Source organism: Falco cherrug, chromosome 5 (genome assembly GCF_023634085.1).
Source record: "Falco cherrug isolate bFalChe1 chromosome 5, bFalChe1.pri, whole genome shotgun sequence".
NCBI classification, from domain to species: domain Eukaryota; kingdom Metazoa; phylum Chordata; class Aves; order Falconiformes; family Falconidae; genus Falco; species Falco cherrug.
Genome location: NC_073701.1, coordinates 5,684,751 through 5,701,213, shown reverse-complemented (window position 1 = coordinate 5,701,213; position 16,463 = coordinate 5,684,751). Strand labels below are relative to the sequence as shown.

The following is a 16,463-nucleotide window of genomic DNA, read 5'->3' as shown; positions in this document are numbered from 1 at the left end:
TCCCCGCGGCCCTGCACAGCAAAGCCCCCGCGGGATCTCGCCAAAGAAAGGGTGGGAGCCCCGCGTGCTCCCCGACGCCGCTGCCCGAGGCAGCCCAGTATGGCCACGGTTATGTGCCACGGGAACCTGATCGCCACCTGTCTGCATCCCTCCTCAGCCACCCCATCCCCCCTCAGCTACCCCATCCCCCCTCAGCCACCCCATCCCCCCTCAGCCACCCCATCCCCCCTCAGCTACCCCATCCCCCCTCAGCTACCCCATCCCTCCTCAGCCCCCATCCCCCGTCAGCTACCCCATCCCCCCTCAGCTACCCCATCCCCCCTCAGCTACCCCATCCCCCCTCAGCCCCCATCCCCCCTCAGCTACCCCATCCCCCCTCAGCTACCCCATCCCTCCTCAGCCCCCATCCCCCATCAGCTACCCCATCCCTCCTCAGCTACCCCATCCCCCCTCAGCTACCCCATCCCCCCTCAGCTACCCCATCCCCCCTCAGCCCCCATCCCCCCTCAGCTACCCCATCCCCCCTCAGCTACCCCATCCCTCCTCAGCTACCCCATCCCCCCTCAGCCCCCATCCCCCCTCAGCTACCCCATCCCCCCTCAGCCCCCATCCCCCCTCAGCTACCCCATCCCCCCTCAGCTACCCCATCCCTCCTCAGCCCCCATCCCCCCTCAGCTACCCCATCCCCCCTCAGCTACCCCATCCCCCCTCAGCTACCCCATCCCTCCTCAGCCCCCATCCCCCCTCAGCTACCCCATCCCTCCTCAGCCCCCACATCTCTCCTCAGCCCCCGCACAGCAGTATCCTTGATAAAATTGCTCGAGGGGTGCAGATCTGACCTACTTGGTCATCCCCATGAAAAGCAAGGCATCTACACACTATGGCAGCAAGAGGCGGTTGCAGGGAGTGGTGGTAAAGTTTCTAACCCATTCTGCTCCCTCCACACAGACACTGCCCCCTTCTGCCACCTCAGTCCCTCCAGCTCCCTTTGCTAACACCGACAGCATCCCTGGAGGGGTCCTTAAGAGAGGGGGACAGAGGCTGTGGTATGACATGTAACCCTTGTCAAACAGGCAAATGAGGCCAGACTTGCTACACAAAGCCACAAGTCTGCTTGGTTGCACAGAGGTGTGCCTCCGAGTATTGTAAGCAGCATGGTCGCCACCAGCAGAAATTGAACCTGGTGACTTTCAAGTTTCCCAACGTGGATTTTAAAAAGGGTCGCCTGAGATGCAAGCAGAAAGCAGATACATTCCTAGTCCATACCCGGAGGGAAAAAAAAATCACCCACCCATCTACAAGTTTCACACCCAGATTTGCCACCTAGATTATTCTGCTGGGTCCTGTGTCCCATCATCTGAGTAAACCAAAGTGGGAGACAGGAAAAGAGACAGTGGGTGCCAGTCTTTCTCTTATTTACATTAACAAGACTCCAGGGCTTGACTATCTTCAGTGCTGACAGAGGAGAGCCCACAGAGAATTACGAAGGACATCAGAGAGCTATAGGCTCCTCATTTGCTTTGGGGAATCTGCCCTTGGGATCCCATGAAAGAACACAAGGTAAAACCTGGTATAAGAGGATCACCAGCCCCCGTGAGTTGCTAAATGGAAGTGAGGCCAGGAGGAGGCATGGGACAGGCCAGGAGGACTTGTCTGTGATGGAAAGGAAGGAGTGATGGTAAACCAAGGAGAGCTGGCCTGCTGTTCTTCCAAGTGTTCTCCACCCTGAGCAGCTCTGGGCTCCATGCTGTTGAGAGGCCAACTCTACTTACAGCGAAGGCTGGAGTCCTGCAGCTTGAGCAAAGAGGAGGACCAAAAATTAGGGAGCAATGAAAATAAAACTCTAAAGGAGAAGGTGCAAGGGAAAGGGGATGTGCATCATACAGGTCTCCGTCATCTCACTCCCTGGGGCCTGGAGAGGCCTTAGGTTTTACACTTGCCAGCTCCTCTGTAGGAAGTAATTTTTCTAGTCTGTTGACTCTCTTGCCAGGGCTTCAGAAGATGAAATCTTTATTATCATGAAGGCTTAAAAGGGAGGAATACTGTTAATTCCATTTTCAAGGTCATACTTTGAAAGTTATTAATTTCTTTCTTCCAGGGCTTTGCACTCTACTCTGAGGCTTTAGGGATTACCAGCTCCTACCTACTAGGGTTCATTTGGGGCTTTTTTTGTTACCACTTTCCTGTTCCCCCTCCCCTTTGAGAAGAAGACATGAGTTTTCGCTCCCTGTTCTTAATGTTGAAACTGTTTTGTTCATTACCTGCTTGTACCCCATTCTCACTACCAGTTCTGCTCCTGTAATTAAAACTTAACCGGTACTGCAGTGGCAATAGGCTGGCTTTTCTCGAGGTGTAAGTACCACTGTGTAAACTAGGGAGGATGCCCTCCAGCAACTCTCCAACAAGATTAAGGAAATGTCTCTGGTGTCTATCAATCTTAGCACACAGTTTAATGTATTTCAGATTTTACTCATGCTTTTTTAGCACTGAACAGTTCTTCTCCATGTTTTGGAGCTCATTCATGGTGTACTAAGTACTCATCTATCATACCTCATGTCTTAGTGAAGATTCATTCTCTAATGCAGCTCACCCATCCTTCCCTAAGGCCTAAAAAATATCCCTGAAATTGTATTTCTCAGTGTCTTTCTGAGAAGGTCGTGGTGTTAAAGAGCTGGCAGCTTACACAATTTATCCTGGATCTGGTTTCCAGTACTCCTAGTTTAGAACTGAACTCTTATCCTGACCAGTGAGGCTGGCAGTGGCTAGAAGACCACCTACGTTTCAAAGTTACATTGATCTTCCATCACCAGATCTGTCCTGTAGGTATCAAAAAGTTCCAAGGTTTTTCTCACAGCTGAAAACCAGCTCTCCCACCCTTTCCATTCCCCTAGCAGCTGGAGATTTGTTTTTTTAAAAACACTTGGCCAACTACGGATACAAAATCAGTTACAACAGATTTGTCTTCAAACCATTGAAGACACCCATCCTACAAGCAAAACATTAACAAAACACAAAGCACAGACTCTTTCAGGGGCCATCACAGTGAAGATCTGAGCTTTTTCTGCTTTTTATTTCCTAGGATACAGCAGTCCCTCCTCTGCTCACCTCTCAAGCACGTGTATGGCACAGCAGACCAAAGGTGATGCCAGCACTCTGTCTAGTGTCTCAGTAGGCCACAAACAGCATAGCCCTCCTCACCCAGAGCACACACAACCCTAGGAAGCAGGTTTGCTAATTGGAGGCTCTGGAACCTCTTGAGAAATTAATATTTTCATCAGCTTTATGTCTGTTTACCCACTTCATCCCTGCTATGGTTTCCCAGAAGCTTTGCTGGGTATTTGGCACAGGAAAGATTTCAGCGGCTGTGGACAGAAATGAAGAGGGAGTGGGCACACCAAGGAGAAGGAGAGCAGGAGAACTAAACCGGGGTGGAGAGTGACCAGCATGCTTGAGGTTACTCTTGGTACTGAAATCCAGTCATGCCACAGCTTCTGCCCTTCCTAATCCTTCTCCTATAGTACCTGCAGCATAGTGTCTGCCCAACCTGTCCTTGGGGTCTTCTCAGGGCCACCACTTCCCTCTGGGGACTCCCTTCCAGTGAGCTTAGCAGGGACCAAGCCTTGGTCCCATCCTTCCTTGCCCAGGAGTGGAACAATCTAGAAGGGGGTTTTAGCTAGCCTTCACCAAAGGCTGCTTCTGAATGACAAGAAGTACAGGGCCTATCACGGGAACACTATAAACAAGCCTGTGCGCATCTCTGAGTGTTTCTGAGAATCAGAGATGTCATGAGAGTCACGCTGGCCCCATGGACTGGTGTGTCTCTCTGAAGCGTGTGGTCTAAGTACTACTTTGTGTCACCTGTAGTTCTCATCAAAGTACAGATGCGTGTCTGTGTATGCAATTCCAGAGTGGGATTCCTGGTCACCTCAGTGCCCTAACAGTGCAGGCATGGCTTTAATGCCTGGTCCGGGCATGGGAAAAGCCAGAGAAGAAAGCCATAGTGCCTTCCCACAGCCTGTTCCCAGACCAGTAATCGAAAAGGGAAAGTTAATACAGCTTGAACAGTTTACAGGCTGAGCTGGCCTTCAGCTGAGTGAGTTGGGGCAATGGAAAAGATGCCTGCAGCTGCTCCGGTTCCTCCTTTAGATGTTCTAGGGTGCCTGGAAACTGCTCAGTGACTGTGGGATGTGCCTCTGAGCACGGGGTGAGCGCATACAGCGCATGAGGTGATCTGGCTCAGGAGCATACTTGTCAATCAGTGTGCATGTGTATCTGTAACATCGACTGTAGAGGCTGCCTGATGGGACCCCATTGAAGCTATGCTGGTTATAGCACATCCTTCTCCATGGCCTGACCCCTTGCTTCTGTCCATGCATCCATTCCCCAGATTGCAGAGGGAAATGCAGGTGACGGTATGGAAGGGCCAAGCACATTTCTCCTTTGCTCGCCTTCTCCCTAGGCCTCTACCTTTTGCAGGGGAGCTCTTCTGACAGACCTGCTCACCCCCAGGTGAAGGCCTGTCAGTGGCGCTCTGCTTTTCCTGCAAGCCTGATTTCTGTAGAATGGCTGATTTCCCCTCTGGGCACCCCCTCCCTCCCAAATCCCGCACCTCCCTTCTCCCAGTTGTTTTTGTTTTTAGAGAGAGCGCTTAGACAGCTGTATTAATCATGCAAGCCCAGCCATGTGTAATGTGCTTTATCAACAGCAGAGCAGACACTGAATGGCAACCAGTTCACAAGCGGGCCCGGTGCAGTGCCTGAGCTGGGAAGATAAACCTTGCTGCTTCCCAAACCGACTTACCGTCATAGGTTAGTGAATGGAGAGACTGTTCACTTGGGACAATAACCAGAGGGGAGGCCAAGTTGTTAGCAAATTGTTGAGTGGTTTACACTGGAAATGGAAGGGGACGGAGGAGGACGAAGGTGGAAATTACCCTTTGGTCATTTTCTCTTGAGGGCTGGAGGAATTTTTGTGTGTGCATAAGAATTAAATCAACACAACACTGGCTGTTCCTCATCCTCCTCCTTGCTGCCCTCCGCACTTCGGTCTGAGTCAGCCTGGCTGGCAGCTCAATACAGAATGTAAGGAGAGCACGAGGGAGAGAGCAAGGATTTAGGTACACCTGCTGTGCAGTGGGTATGAGTTGCCTTCATGATCTCTAAGGAGAAAGGTTCAGTTGATGGCTTCAGAAACTCATCTAACATACAGATGGTATCAGGCTACGAGTGTCCTCTGGGCTGGGGATACCTGGCTCAGGAGGGTTATAGCCTGCCCGAACTCTGCTCTGCAGGGTGATCTGTCCATGCTACAACACTGATACCATCAGTGTCCCTACCGGACAACTGATTTTCCATGGCAGTTGCTTTTCCATGGGTTTGCTTCTAATCTCTGCCATGCGGTTGTGTATTTTCCCCCAAACTCCACTCTCCCACCTGACGGCTGCACTCTAACCTCTGTTTTGCAGGGCTGTTCTGCATGTATGTAAAGCCACACCTGTGGCTAAATAGACCTTGAAATGCCTTCCCTACCCCAGTGCAAGGGCCCAGCTCAGAGGAATGTCTTTCTGGGACTTCCAGTGTCAGTTCCTACCCCCTGCTGCTGCTCTTCCTCACTTGCTGGATTCTCCACAGCATTGCTACTGGAGAGGGTTATGCAAATATATGCAAGCCAGGGCTCATTTTGGAATAAATCAATCTAAATTAAAATTAATGAACATAAAGTACAGAAACAGATCAAGCAATAAAGCTATTTCTCTCTCTTCCCCCCTGTGTCTCTCTTCAAGAAAGCTGGTTTCTTTTCTTTACACTTTTTTGAGAGAAGAAGCTGACTGGTTTTCAATTTTTTTTTTAAACAGTCTCAGCAAACAGAAACTGTCTGTTGCTATTCAGAAAAAACCCACAAAGCAATGTTAGTAGCTGTACTAACAAATAATTCTTGGCATTTCTCTTTTCCCTAAGATGCTGTTTCCAGCTGCATCTCTGCTACTCCTTTTGGAAGACACTATCATCACCTCTGACTTGTACTTTATTCACTTTAAACAACATGGTCAAAATAAGATACAATGCCATCTTTTGCCTGGTACCTATGAAATAGCAAGAAACAATTAATATGACATTGGCCTTCTGCCTTCATGCTGTCTTGTCCTTCTTGTTCCCTTGGCCTGAAACCCCCGCAGGCTTGGCACCCAATGCAGTCCCAGCCTTCAGTGCCTGCAGATCTGGCAGGGATGGACATTGACCCTGAGCAGTAAGAGAAGCTTGCCTGCCCGAGCATCCATCCTGCAGAGCCATCCCCTTCTGCACTCACCAAATGGGGAATCAGCTCTTTGGAAAGTCTGGCTGGATACCACCAGTGGGAAGCAAGGAGAACTGTGAGCTGTGCTTCCCACCCAAGGTCATGGGTGTTACCAGGTACCAATGCCCGGGGCTCAGCCAGCTTTCGAGGAAAAGAGGCGTGCTCCAAGTGCTCAGGCAAAGACCACTGCAGAGCGGTGAGTACAGCTGAACTACAGCCCCTGAACGCCTGAGGATTTACGGAAATACCAGACTTGCACATGACTCCAAACACGCCCTCCTGTGCTCGGTTCATATGGCCATTATTTTTCTATGTCAGAATTACAATAGGCCAAGATTGGTTATTTTGCCCTCTTTGTGTTTCTTTATGAAACTTTACAGTTTCCCCAGCTCTGCCAACTAGTTTGTTTCCAATGTTGCGAAGGTTTGGGTTTTCACTGACTCTTTCTTGGCACCCAGCTGATAAAGCACCCTCTGGCCTCAGTGAAGACGACTCCAGAGATGGATGGGCTTTTTAGCTGGCCACACCATACTGGGAGGGCTGGTTTCTGTGGACTGTTCCCACACCACTACCTAGTCAGCAAACCCTCGTAACGTGTTAACCCTTTACAGTCTGTACTCTCTGATATATTCCCCTATGCTTCTCTCCTTAGCTTTGAAATATTCAGATGTTCATCCTTCTGCCAAAGCAGACCCCACTGACATGAGAGCTGCCTACTCAGCAGAACTGACGGGGCCTTACACTAGGGAGAGCAGAAGGGGAGCAGAGATGGGTGGAGGTGACCACTGCGACAGATGAGCTCTCTTCACCACAGCTAGGCCCTCCATAGGGAAGGATGAGGACTGAGCGGGTATTAGAAAAAAAAGATGCTCTCTGTTTCCCACTCTGGTCATCGGACCCAAATGAACATCTCTTTTCTCCCTTCCCCCGGCTCCCACCCACCTGATGAAGGCATTAGTGACAGTACAGGCTACACGGGCTACAGCTAAATGGAGACTAGCTACGATCTACAGTCATACAGGGTCATTCTCCGATCAGTGCACGTTTTGGCAGAAAGACAGGACTGCTCATTCTCCTCTTCCCTCCCCCTCCACTAATTACTAACACACTATTGCTGTAATCTTTTGTCACCCTATTAATGGCCATAACTTCATCTGATCAGGCCCCAAAGACTGGCACGCTTGATGCCCCATGGGCAGTTCTGGATGTGCTGCTTTCTGGGGAACACAGCACCCCCCTCACAGAGCTCCCTGGGCATTCAAGCTAACCACACTGAGAAAGGCCCTGGTTAGTCTGTGCTAAGCCTTCATGACAAAACTCCTGTAAGGCAGACTCACAGGTTTTAAAGCCCATCAGTATGGCAAAGCCATTCTGATGTGGACACTAGGTGCTAATCCCAGGGGAAAGGAGTCCGTGTTCACAGGGCTGAGGACAAGAGACAATGGAGGACAGAGATGGAGCTAGTGCCATAATTATGACAGACCCCTTTGAGGCTCAACAGTGACCCCATTTGTCCTGTCATTGGCAGGTATGGTGTGGAATGTGCAAATTCTCCTTTTCCAGAAGAAAAACCCTTTTGAAAAGCCACCTTTTGCAGTAAGACCCCCTTTGTGACAGCCAGGCCAGGTCTTGTGTCATCCCATTATAACATGAAGTTACAATGCAGACAGGAAGATGTGATGATGTGTCATCCTAGAAGACATTTTGGGGCATTTTGAGTGCCCGGCTGCAAAGTCAGGAGGGATGGAAAATTTACCAAGGACAATGCAGTTGAGAGCTGAATCAGCTGCGCTCCACCAGCCTTTTAGGAAACTGCCTCATCAAGTTCAAGTCCCATGTGTTTAGTTGAATAGGCTGCTTCTGAATCTCTAGCCTGCTTGAAAGATGTTTCCACAGCAGCCAGCTAATGATAGCAATGCATGACTACAGTACTCTTCATCTCAAAACACCTTCCTTTTAAATTAATGCTCAAAACCCCACAGGGCAGGGAAGAGTTACCAAGGCTTAAGAGAAATGGAAATCGAGGGAGGAAGAGGGAGGAGGCTGCGATTCTGGTCATTGAGGAGAGGCTTATTTGAGAACTGAGGACTGCATCTCAGAACATCAACTCATAGGGAGAAAAAGGACTAGCAGGAAAATTTTATACCTAAGGTTTCTTTGAAGGTGAACAGCGAAGTAAAAGCAAATGTTGAGATAAGTGCCAATATCTGTGCTGAACGCCCACATTGGAGAAGCCGGTAAGCGCTTTCAGAAAACAAATGAGGTCCAGCGTATTTAAACTCTACATTCCCCCTCTGCAAAATCCTCTTTGCATGTCCTGGGTCACTGGAGATATCCCAGCATTTGGCACCACAAATTCCTGGAGATGCCTCACAGAAGTGATGTCACACCAGGATGTCATTCAAGATCCTCTCAGGAGACTGGGGAGTCATGAAAGGAAAAAAAATAACAACTTCAAAGACAGAGGGGGAAGTGTTTCAAAGGATTGACTAAAGCTGTGCAGGATGGCCTTGGCAGCTTGATTAGGAGAGGTGTTTGGTATGGAAATCCTGGCCTTGCTCACTTGCAGTTTTTGCTTTATCATTTAGCTTAATGGACTACTAATTCAAAACCAGCTGTAAACAGGGCTGGCTATGAAAAAAATTAACACTGCCTGCCTGTGGAATTTAAGGATATATAATAAAAATAATCATAAAAAGAAAGAGCCTTGGGTTTTCCATCAGACAAAAATATTTGTCATTGAAAATTCTGCTTAAAAGAAGAACACGCAAAATTGGAAAACTCCTCAAAACCTTACATCCCGAACATCCTCAGCAACTTTAATTTCACATCCATGCACAAGTTTCATTTGCAATACATACGATAATGGTGTTTAATTGGATTTATTTTTCCACACTAGGTTCCCAATGGCCTACTTTACTCCTTTTCTCAGCTCCTTGAATGTTATTTACAAATCACTCTCTGGGATTTAATTTTAATGGTAGCTTGATTTCTCCCTCCACCCCTCCTCTTTTTGTAGGTACTTTTCTTTAATTGTATTTGTGGATTTGCCTTTTAAATAGGCAATTGTGACTACATCCTGAGCCTGAGTAAGTTGCCAAGAGCAGAGCTTGATTTGAAAATGGTAGAGTAGTTAAATGGGGCTGGTGTAACACCCAGCATTTATTGTTCTTTTCATGAGAGTACCTGCAGGTGCTTTACTTGGGCAGGTGCTCTTTTGCAAAACAACACGGGTTCCTAATAACACTCTACCCCAAAGCTCTGTACAGACATTAACTATTCAGGCCTCCGAACATCCTATGAGTTGAACACATCTTCATCACATGGCAGTAAAACAAAGATACTAAGGAGCTCTAGGCCAAGATTTTTTAAGTGAATACGGGGACTGCCTGCCTTATTATTATTTTGTTTCAAACACTGCTTTCAAATGCTGTAGCCTGCTTTCTGGAAGTGCCCAGTCTGCATTTTTTCAGAGTCTTGAGGTTGCATCCAAGCCCCCGAATCTCATGTGGATGTCGGACCTGTGCTGTCTGGACCTGAGGCATGCTTGGGCAGCACAGAGACAGGAAAAATACCCGGACGCTGTTCAGCCTTCATACCTTCTTCCCTTGGAATAAAGTAGACGGTAACACCTCACTACACACCTCTTTTCATGTTCTCTGCCTCAAATGCGGCACTATGTGACTGGCAGACTGGGGGCGTGTGACAAGAGGAATGAGAGAACAAAGTGTTTCACCATGAATACTTTGCACAACTAGAGTGAAAAAGCCTCCTGGCAGCAATTTAATTTTTAGCTTCTCACTTGTCCCTTCCACTGTCTCTGCAAATTTTTTGGTCTGCTTATGCTTTTGATCCAAATCCGAACATGTGGGCAAAGACAGCTTAGGATGGCAGTATGCATGAGGTGTAGGTCTGCAGGCATATTGAACCTCACTGAAGACTGTCCAGACCTAGGTGAGGACACAATGTCATGGCTCAAAGCTCAGCTACAGGTTGTTGCTGTTTCATTGGTTGTTTTATTGAAAAGGAAGGGAGGAAGTGGAAGGATGAGGGAGGTGAGCAGAAGAGACCAAATTACATGTAGATGAGAAGGGAAAGCCCTTGTTTTCCTGCATTTCTGAGCTGTTTTGCCCATCCTTAGCTCTGAGCATTTTTCAGGATGATGGAGAATGACCCAGCTAAAGAGCTACTTCAACATAAAACATATACTGACCTGGAAAAGGATTGGGGAGTGTGGGTAAAACTCGTTCTAAGGGGGGAAAAAAAACAATAAGCAACATGCAGGAGAAAAGGACAAGCCACTTTTCACACAAAGCAAGCAGCAGATACAAACCTGATGGAGTTGTCCATCCCCAAATTATATGAACTAGAGTAGGTTTCATCTACAGAGCATTTTGCTAGCCACACCTAATATATATCAACATCCCCTGGGACTGGGAGTCAGAGAGAAGTCATTTCAAAACCTAAACAAATAATATCCACACAGCAAGAGGGATTAAGCACCTGCAGCGAAGGTAATTGGAGTTGATGGGCCATATCTCCCCTCTGACTTTCAAGACCACTCATGTCATCACACTAGAGCTCCTCTTAGCTACACCTCTGGCTGGAAGCTAATCTTGGCAGAGAGGTGAGTTGTAGAAGTCCTCCATGGGTAGTTGCCGCACCCCCCAGAACCTTCTCCACAATGGATTTCTTGCCAGTGACATGTCCCCTGAGGATCTGTGCAGGGAAGCAGTCACCCTGGGGAATCCTTGAGACACTGTTTCTTTAGAGCTTTTGTATTCTGAGGTAGACAGAGTTTTTGCAGACTCATCAACATCTAGTTGTACATAGAACCTGCAGTTTTGTTTATAGGGTTTTTACACTGCATCTTCATTACGCATCACACAAGGATCTTAAAAGGATTGCACAGACACTGGGGGAAACCAGTGTCAGAGACCTCAGCTGGAGGCTAACGGTGGTGTTATTTTGCAGTTTTACAGATTGTGCAGTTGATGCACAGAGCAAGGAAGCGATTTGCCCAAGGTCAAATGTTTAACTGTTGGCAGAGCCAGGTGCAGAACCAAGACTACAAACCCCCAGGCCTGAGAGTGATCACTGGGTCTCCTTTCATTACCTTCAGAGTTGCTGGATTCCTTGTACTGACTGAGCCAAGTTCCTATTCATGGACTGATCAGCAGGTCGATATTTAACTGTAGAGATATGCCACTGTGCAACAGTAGATAGGCCTGAGGCAATGAGCTCTCTCCTGGTTTACCTGGAAGGACAGTGCTAAGATCATTGCTGATGGACACAGAGCTTGGCAGGATGCATCAGCAGTCCACTATAATTCTTTGATCAACCCAGGCCCAGCTATTTGGAAGCCAACGCTCTTTATATAGCACCCTTAGCGCAAAGAGCAAGTTTCTGCCTTGCTGGAGCCCACTGGGACATAGCAGGTCAGGCCCATCATCTGGTGACACTGGCAGGTCTCCTGCCCTCATGGTGGTAATGGAGCTGTTTGACTCCACAGCAGGCACAGGAGAGTTGTCTCTTGCCTAGAAAATACACAGCTAGCCTGGATCTCTGTGCTTATGTAGCAACAGGGGACTATTGTTCTGTGAAAGCAGGCTGTTGTGCTGACATGACTTCCTTGTTATTCAGTTTGGTTAAATAACTCAACTCCCCTTTACCTTCTTCCTGCACAGCAGGCTGCAGACTGCACAGCATAAGCAGTAAAAGGAAAGCACTACGGCCTCATTATCATGCTGCTTTCTATTCAAGGACTCTACCTCTGTTCCCCCTTGCCCGCTGCTGAGTGCTGCCTTTACTGCTCCATCCTGGCTCATTAGGAGTGTCTCAGCCTTGCCCCCTCTGGCTGTCACCCTAACCACTTTCCTCCTCTCCTGAGGCCTCCCCCCACCCCACCCCCCATTATTGACAGCCCCTGGGAAAAGACAGGGTTTGCACTGAGAACCACGGAGAGAGATTTCAGCCACAGTCAGGCTCCAAACCCTAGCAGCAACCACCACAAGCATACGCTCAGGTGCAACAAAGCGTGGGCAGAGAGTTGGCAGAAGGGGTGTAAGCGTGTGCACACAGCTAGCACTTGTGGTGGGGCACTCACAAATAATGACAAGTTAGAGGCAAGTGCCAGCTCATCTTAGGAACGTGCCTCTTGCTGCGATCAAAACTGCTGGACTGTAACGATAATTCTACCTGAAGCCTCTCGAGGAGGCAGGGGTGGGATCCTGTCTGCTGCTGCTTCTAATTGGCACGGGCCTTGCCAGCTGCTGCCTCACCCCTGTGTTTTCTTACTCCCTGAAGGGTGCAGAGGATGCAAGCTGCAGAGGATGCAGCAGGGGACCTGCTGAGGTGGCAGTCTCCTATAATTGAGACAATTTCACCAGCTGGGCTGCATGAGGATGTGCAGCACTGCCCTGTTGTCTCCTGTTTTATCCTCTGGGATGGGCTAGCTCTGCTGGAGGCAGAAGTCAACTGATGTGGATAAGCTTTGCTTTCTTTCCTCTGCCTTGCTAGAATGCACCAGGTGCTGAGCCTGCTTCTGTATGCCTGTAGGGATGTATGTGTGCTTGCTTATACATCACACAGGTGCATGCGTATGCATACATGCTCATGTACACGTAAGCCTATGTATCTGTACGCTTGTACAGCAGATTTGTATCTGGTATATATACACACATTTACGCTTCTGTATAGTGGGGGTTAAGATACAAATTGTGACTTTTACTCATAATGCTTTTCATAGCACTTTTAGCTGAGTGGAATGGAAAGAAAACATGTTCCCCTCTCCTAATATACTTAGGGAAAAAACCCTTTCCCACCAGTTCTGGCAACTCTTTTCACCACTGTGGCTCTGCGATGGCAGCCCTGGCTTGGCTTGGCCTCTCAGTCGGGTAATTCTCAGAGAGATCTGTGTTCCTTCCCTTTTCCTAGGTCTCACACTGTTTTGTGCTTGGGGATTACAAACCTTGTTGCTAGGCTTTGCAGAGCTGAATCAGCCTACTACCTCCCTAATGCTGCAAAACACGGTCCTGCCTCCCAGCTCCTCATCTCCACAGATGTGTGACACAGCTTGCCCTCTTGCATGGGCTCTAGTGCTTGTTGAGCCCTTCCACAAACTAATTCACTTCAGTACAACAAAAGGGGGGCTTTTTGGGGGGGTGGGTGGAAAAACTCGGTTATTTTTCACCAGTGCAGCAGGTTAAACTGGCTCAGCGGGATGTCCGCTGAGTACCAGAGTAAGGGAGAAAAAAGCATGCGGCAGGGTGCGCAAAAGGAGTGGGCAGGAAAGGACGGCAGCAAGTTATTAGATCAGTTGTATCATCAGACTGTTCCTGAGTACTATCTCTGCAAACATATTCCATATTGCTGCTGGAGACAGGTTCCTGGGTAAAAGAGACCTTTGGTAGGGCCATTTTTATGCTGTTGTAAACTCAGTCTCCAGGAGCAAGGGGTATAAACCTCTCCACCTGCAGCAATCCTGCTGCTACATCCTTTAAGAAAGATCACTAGCTAGCTATTCATACAGCTCAAGGGAGCTGCTTTTGTATTTTAATGCATCTTCTATCTATGGCATTGACATCTAAAGCACTCAGTCCCTCCTAGAGTTTTTCACTGCTGGCTGAGGTTCCCTGGAATGGTAGCCACCCATTTTTCTCTGTTGCTAAACTGTTCTTTCACACCATTTTGCTAGCTCCCCTTCTGCCCTCCACCTCAGGCAAAACTGCCAGTACCTCATTATTAACTCGCTGGAGGTTTCTTCACTCCTGGCTGCCATTCTTTTTTGCGCTGCAATGGGACACTGAGAAACCAGCACTGTATCTGCCTCCCTAGTGGGATGTTGCCCTACAGTGAGCTTGTTCTGTATTTAAAAAAGAAATGAAATCTCTGATTCTAGGGATAAAAACCACTTCCAACTGTTTGAGTATGTGCTGTACCTTGCAAAAACTTGGCACTGCTTTATTTTTCTGCCTGGGTATGTGACTGTGAGTGTGCATTACCTGTTATTTCAGCTACTGTGTGATCGCTACAGCATTTTTTTTTTTCCCCATCTGGGCTTGTAGTTTTTTCCAGCTGCTTGCTTTATCTTTATGAAGCTGGATTCCTTTCACTCATTTCCCCCTGATTTCTTAACCTTAGAAACACCAGCTGTAGACTGCCTGATTTTTTTTTTTTTATTTCTTTCTCTCTTCCACACTAACCAGGAGAACAGAGATTTCATGAAATAGTATGAAGCAATTGCACACTGAAGAAATAGGGATTAACCAAGAAACAAAAATAAAAGTTATAAACATCCACTCAAGATCATCAAATCTCTCTCAGCTCCTGCACCTCCATTCTTCTGGCCCTTGTGAAGTTCTCTAGCACTGTCTAGCGTAAAGAGGCCTTGAATTTCTAAGCTAAAAATGATGAAGAAAATCCAGCAACTTGAAAGGAGGAAAGTTTTCCCCATACACATCAAAAGGACACTAAAATAGGACCCTCACTGTTCCAAGTCATCTTTAATAGTTGCCACATTTCCTCCTGGAATAGTTAATGGCAACTTTGCAAGATCTCCTTGTGTCTCTTATGGGTTCTGCCACTCACTTTACGACCATGGGTAAACCACTTCTTCATTCTGTACCTTACTTTCCTACTGCAAAACGGTGCTAATAACACTCGCCCATTTCTAATTAACTTGTGATATTAAAATACTAATTTCTAGCAAATCCTTTGAGATCCTTTGGGGTGAAGTTCTGAAGTTACGCAAAATGCTCTTCTAGCAAAACCAGCCCCCCCAGCTAAAATCATGTGTGCATCCATACATTATTGAATTTCATCTTATATTTTGTTTCAGTGATGCAGTTCAGCTCATCTGTGTAACAGGAACCAACAGAGAGCACCAAATTTAGAATTCAGCCACAAATAATGCATTCTAAACTTAGCATTACATTAATATCAGCAAGAACAAATCTGGAGTATTTGAAAATTGTGTTCCAGATTGCTGCCTGAGGATTTTATTTGAATCTCATGACAGTCACAAGACCAGGGTGAAAAGACTTTCGAAGTCAAAATTTGCTTTGTGTGCTGCAGTGCTACAGGAAATCAAATATATATTATAATAATATCTGTTCTTTAGAAAAAAGCTTCCACAGAATATGCCCACATTTTGCAAAAATTCAAACTGCCACAACATGAATCAAGAGGTGGTAAACAAAAAATGCCAATGGATTTATTCTTTTGCACTACATCTGTTAAAAAATAACCTAACCAAAACATTGTTTTCCTGATGGTTTGATTAATCCGACCACACACAGCAGAAACTAGACTAAACTGCATTCCATACCAACACTGCTTTATCCAGCTCCCCCCCCCCCCCCTCCTTTTTGTTGTTTGTTTCCTGTTTAAAAGGACATGCAAGTTGTGGCCTGAGAGTTTTAATTCAGTTTGGGACTATCAGAGGAATACAGCCCTAAGTCACTTTTGCATCTATGTGTCCATTCCTGTGAGTGGGTCATTCTGCTGCAGTCGGTTTCTGGTGGCAATAACAACGCGTGGTCCAAGTTGAGGCCAAGTTTTGGACCTGAAATTGGGAACTGCATTTTCGATACACCACGGTTTGTACACGTGGGTGGGTGGTAGGAGAGGGGCACGGGCTCAGTTTAGGGTCAGGTTTGAATCAGTTGCAAAATCCAGAACCAGCAGGTAACTCTGCTCTACAGTTTGGTCTAGTCCTAACTTCTATCTGTTTACACTTACTAGGACAAACTCAGTAACTGAAAGGTAGCAGGATGAGATCCAAGGAATTTTACTCCGTATTTCATCTGCTGATTACTTTTCCCTCCATGTTCCCCATGGCAGGGCCCTTTAAATCATTCTGTCTTTTCCCACTTCTTTCCCTTCCATTTTCAAACTCATTTCTCTTTTTCTTGACTCTCTCTTGTTCTCCTCAGGCTCGGTGGCAAGTTCTCTCCATCTCTCTGAATTACTTGTCATTTCTCAGCTGTCACGGACCCTCTGAGCCCTGGCCTTCTGTGTCCTTATTAAAAGGGCTGTCATTCTAAAAGGTTTTTTGTTTCAGCTTTAAAACAAACATTTTTTTATTATTTTAACAAAATCTGACTTCAGCAAAGAAAGTCAATGAAAGGGCTTGACTGTAAGCCTTTTAATTTGGCTGTGTTTGTGTT

At 47.2% G+C, this 16,463-nt stretch overlaps 1 protein-coding gene across 5 annotated transcripts in view; it reads right to left on the bottom strand.

Moving 5' to 3' along the window:
- The window catches only part of LSAMP (limbic system associated membrane protein), a 314,661-nt gene that overhangs the window by 9,061 nt on the left and 289,137 nt on the right, over positions 1–16,463 (bottom strand). For 3 of the 5 annotated variants that reach the window (XM_027816957.2, XM_055712346.1, XM_014286790.3), the window contains one exon: positions 10,508–10,543. The exons of the other annotated variants lie outside the window; for them this stretch is intronic. In XM_027816957.2, the coding sequence (XP_027672758.1) occupies positions 10,508–10,543 (36 nt within the window). The remainder of the gene's footprint in view (positions 1–10,507; positions 10,544–16,463) is intronic. 5 annotated transcript variants of the gene reach the window in all.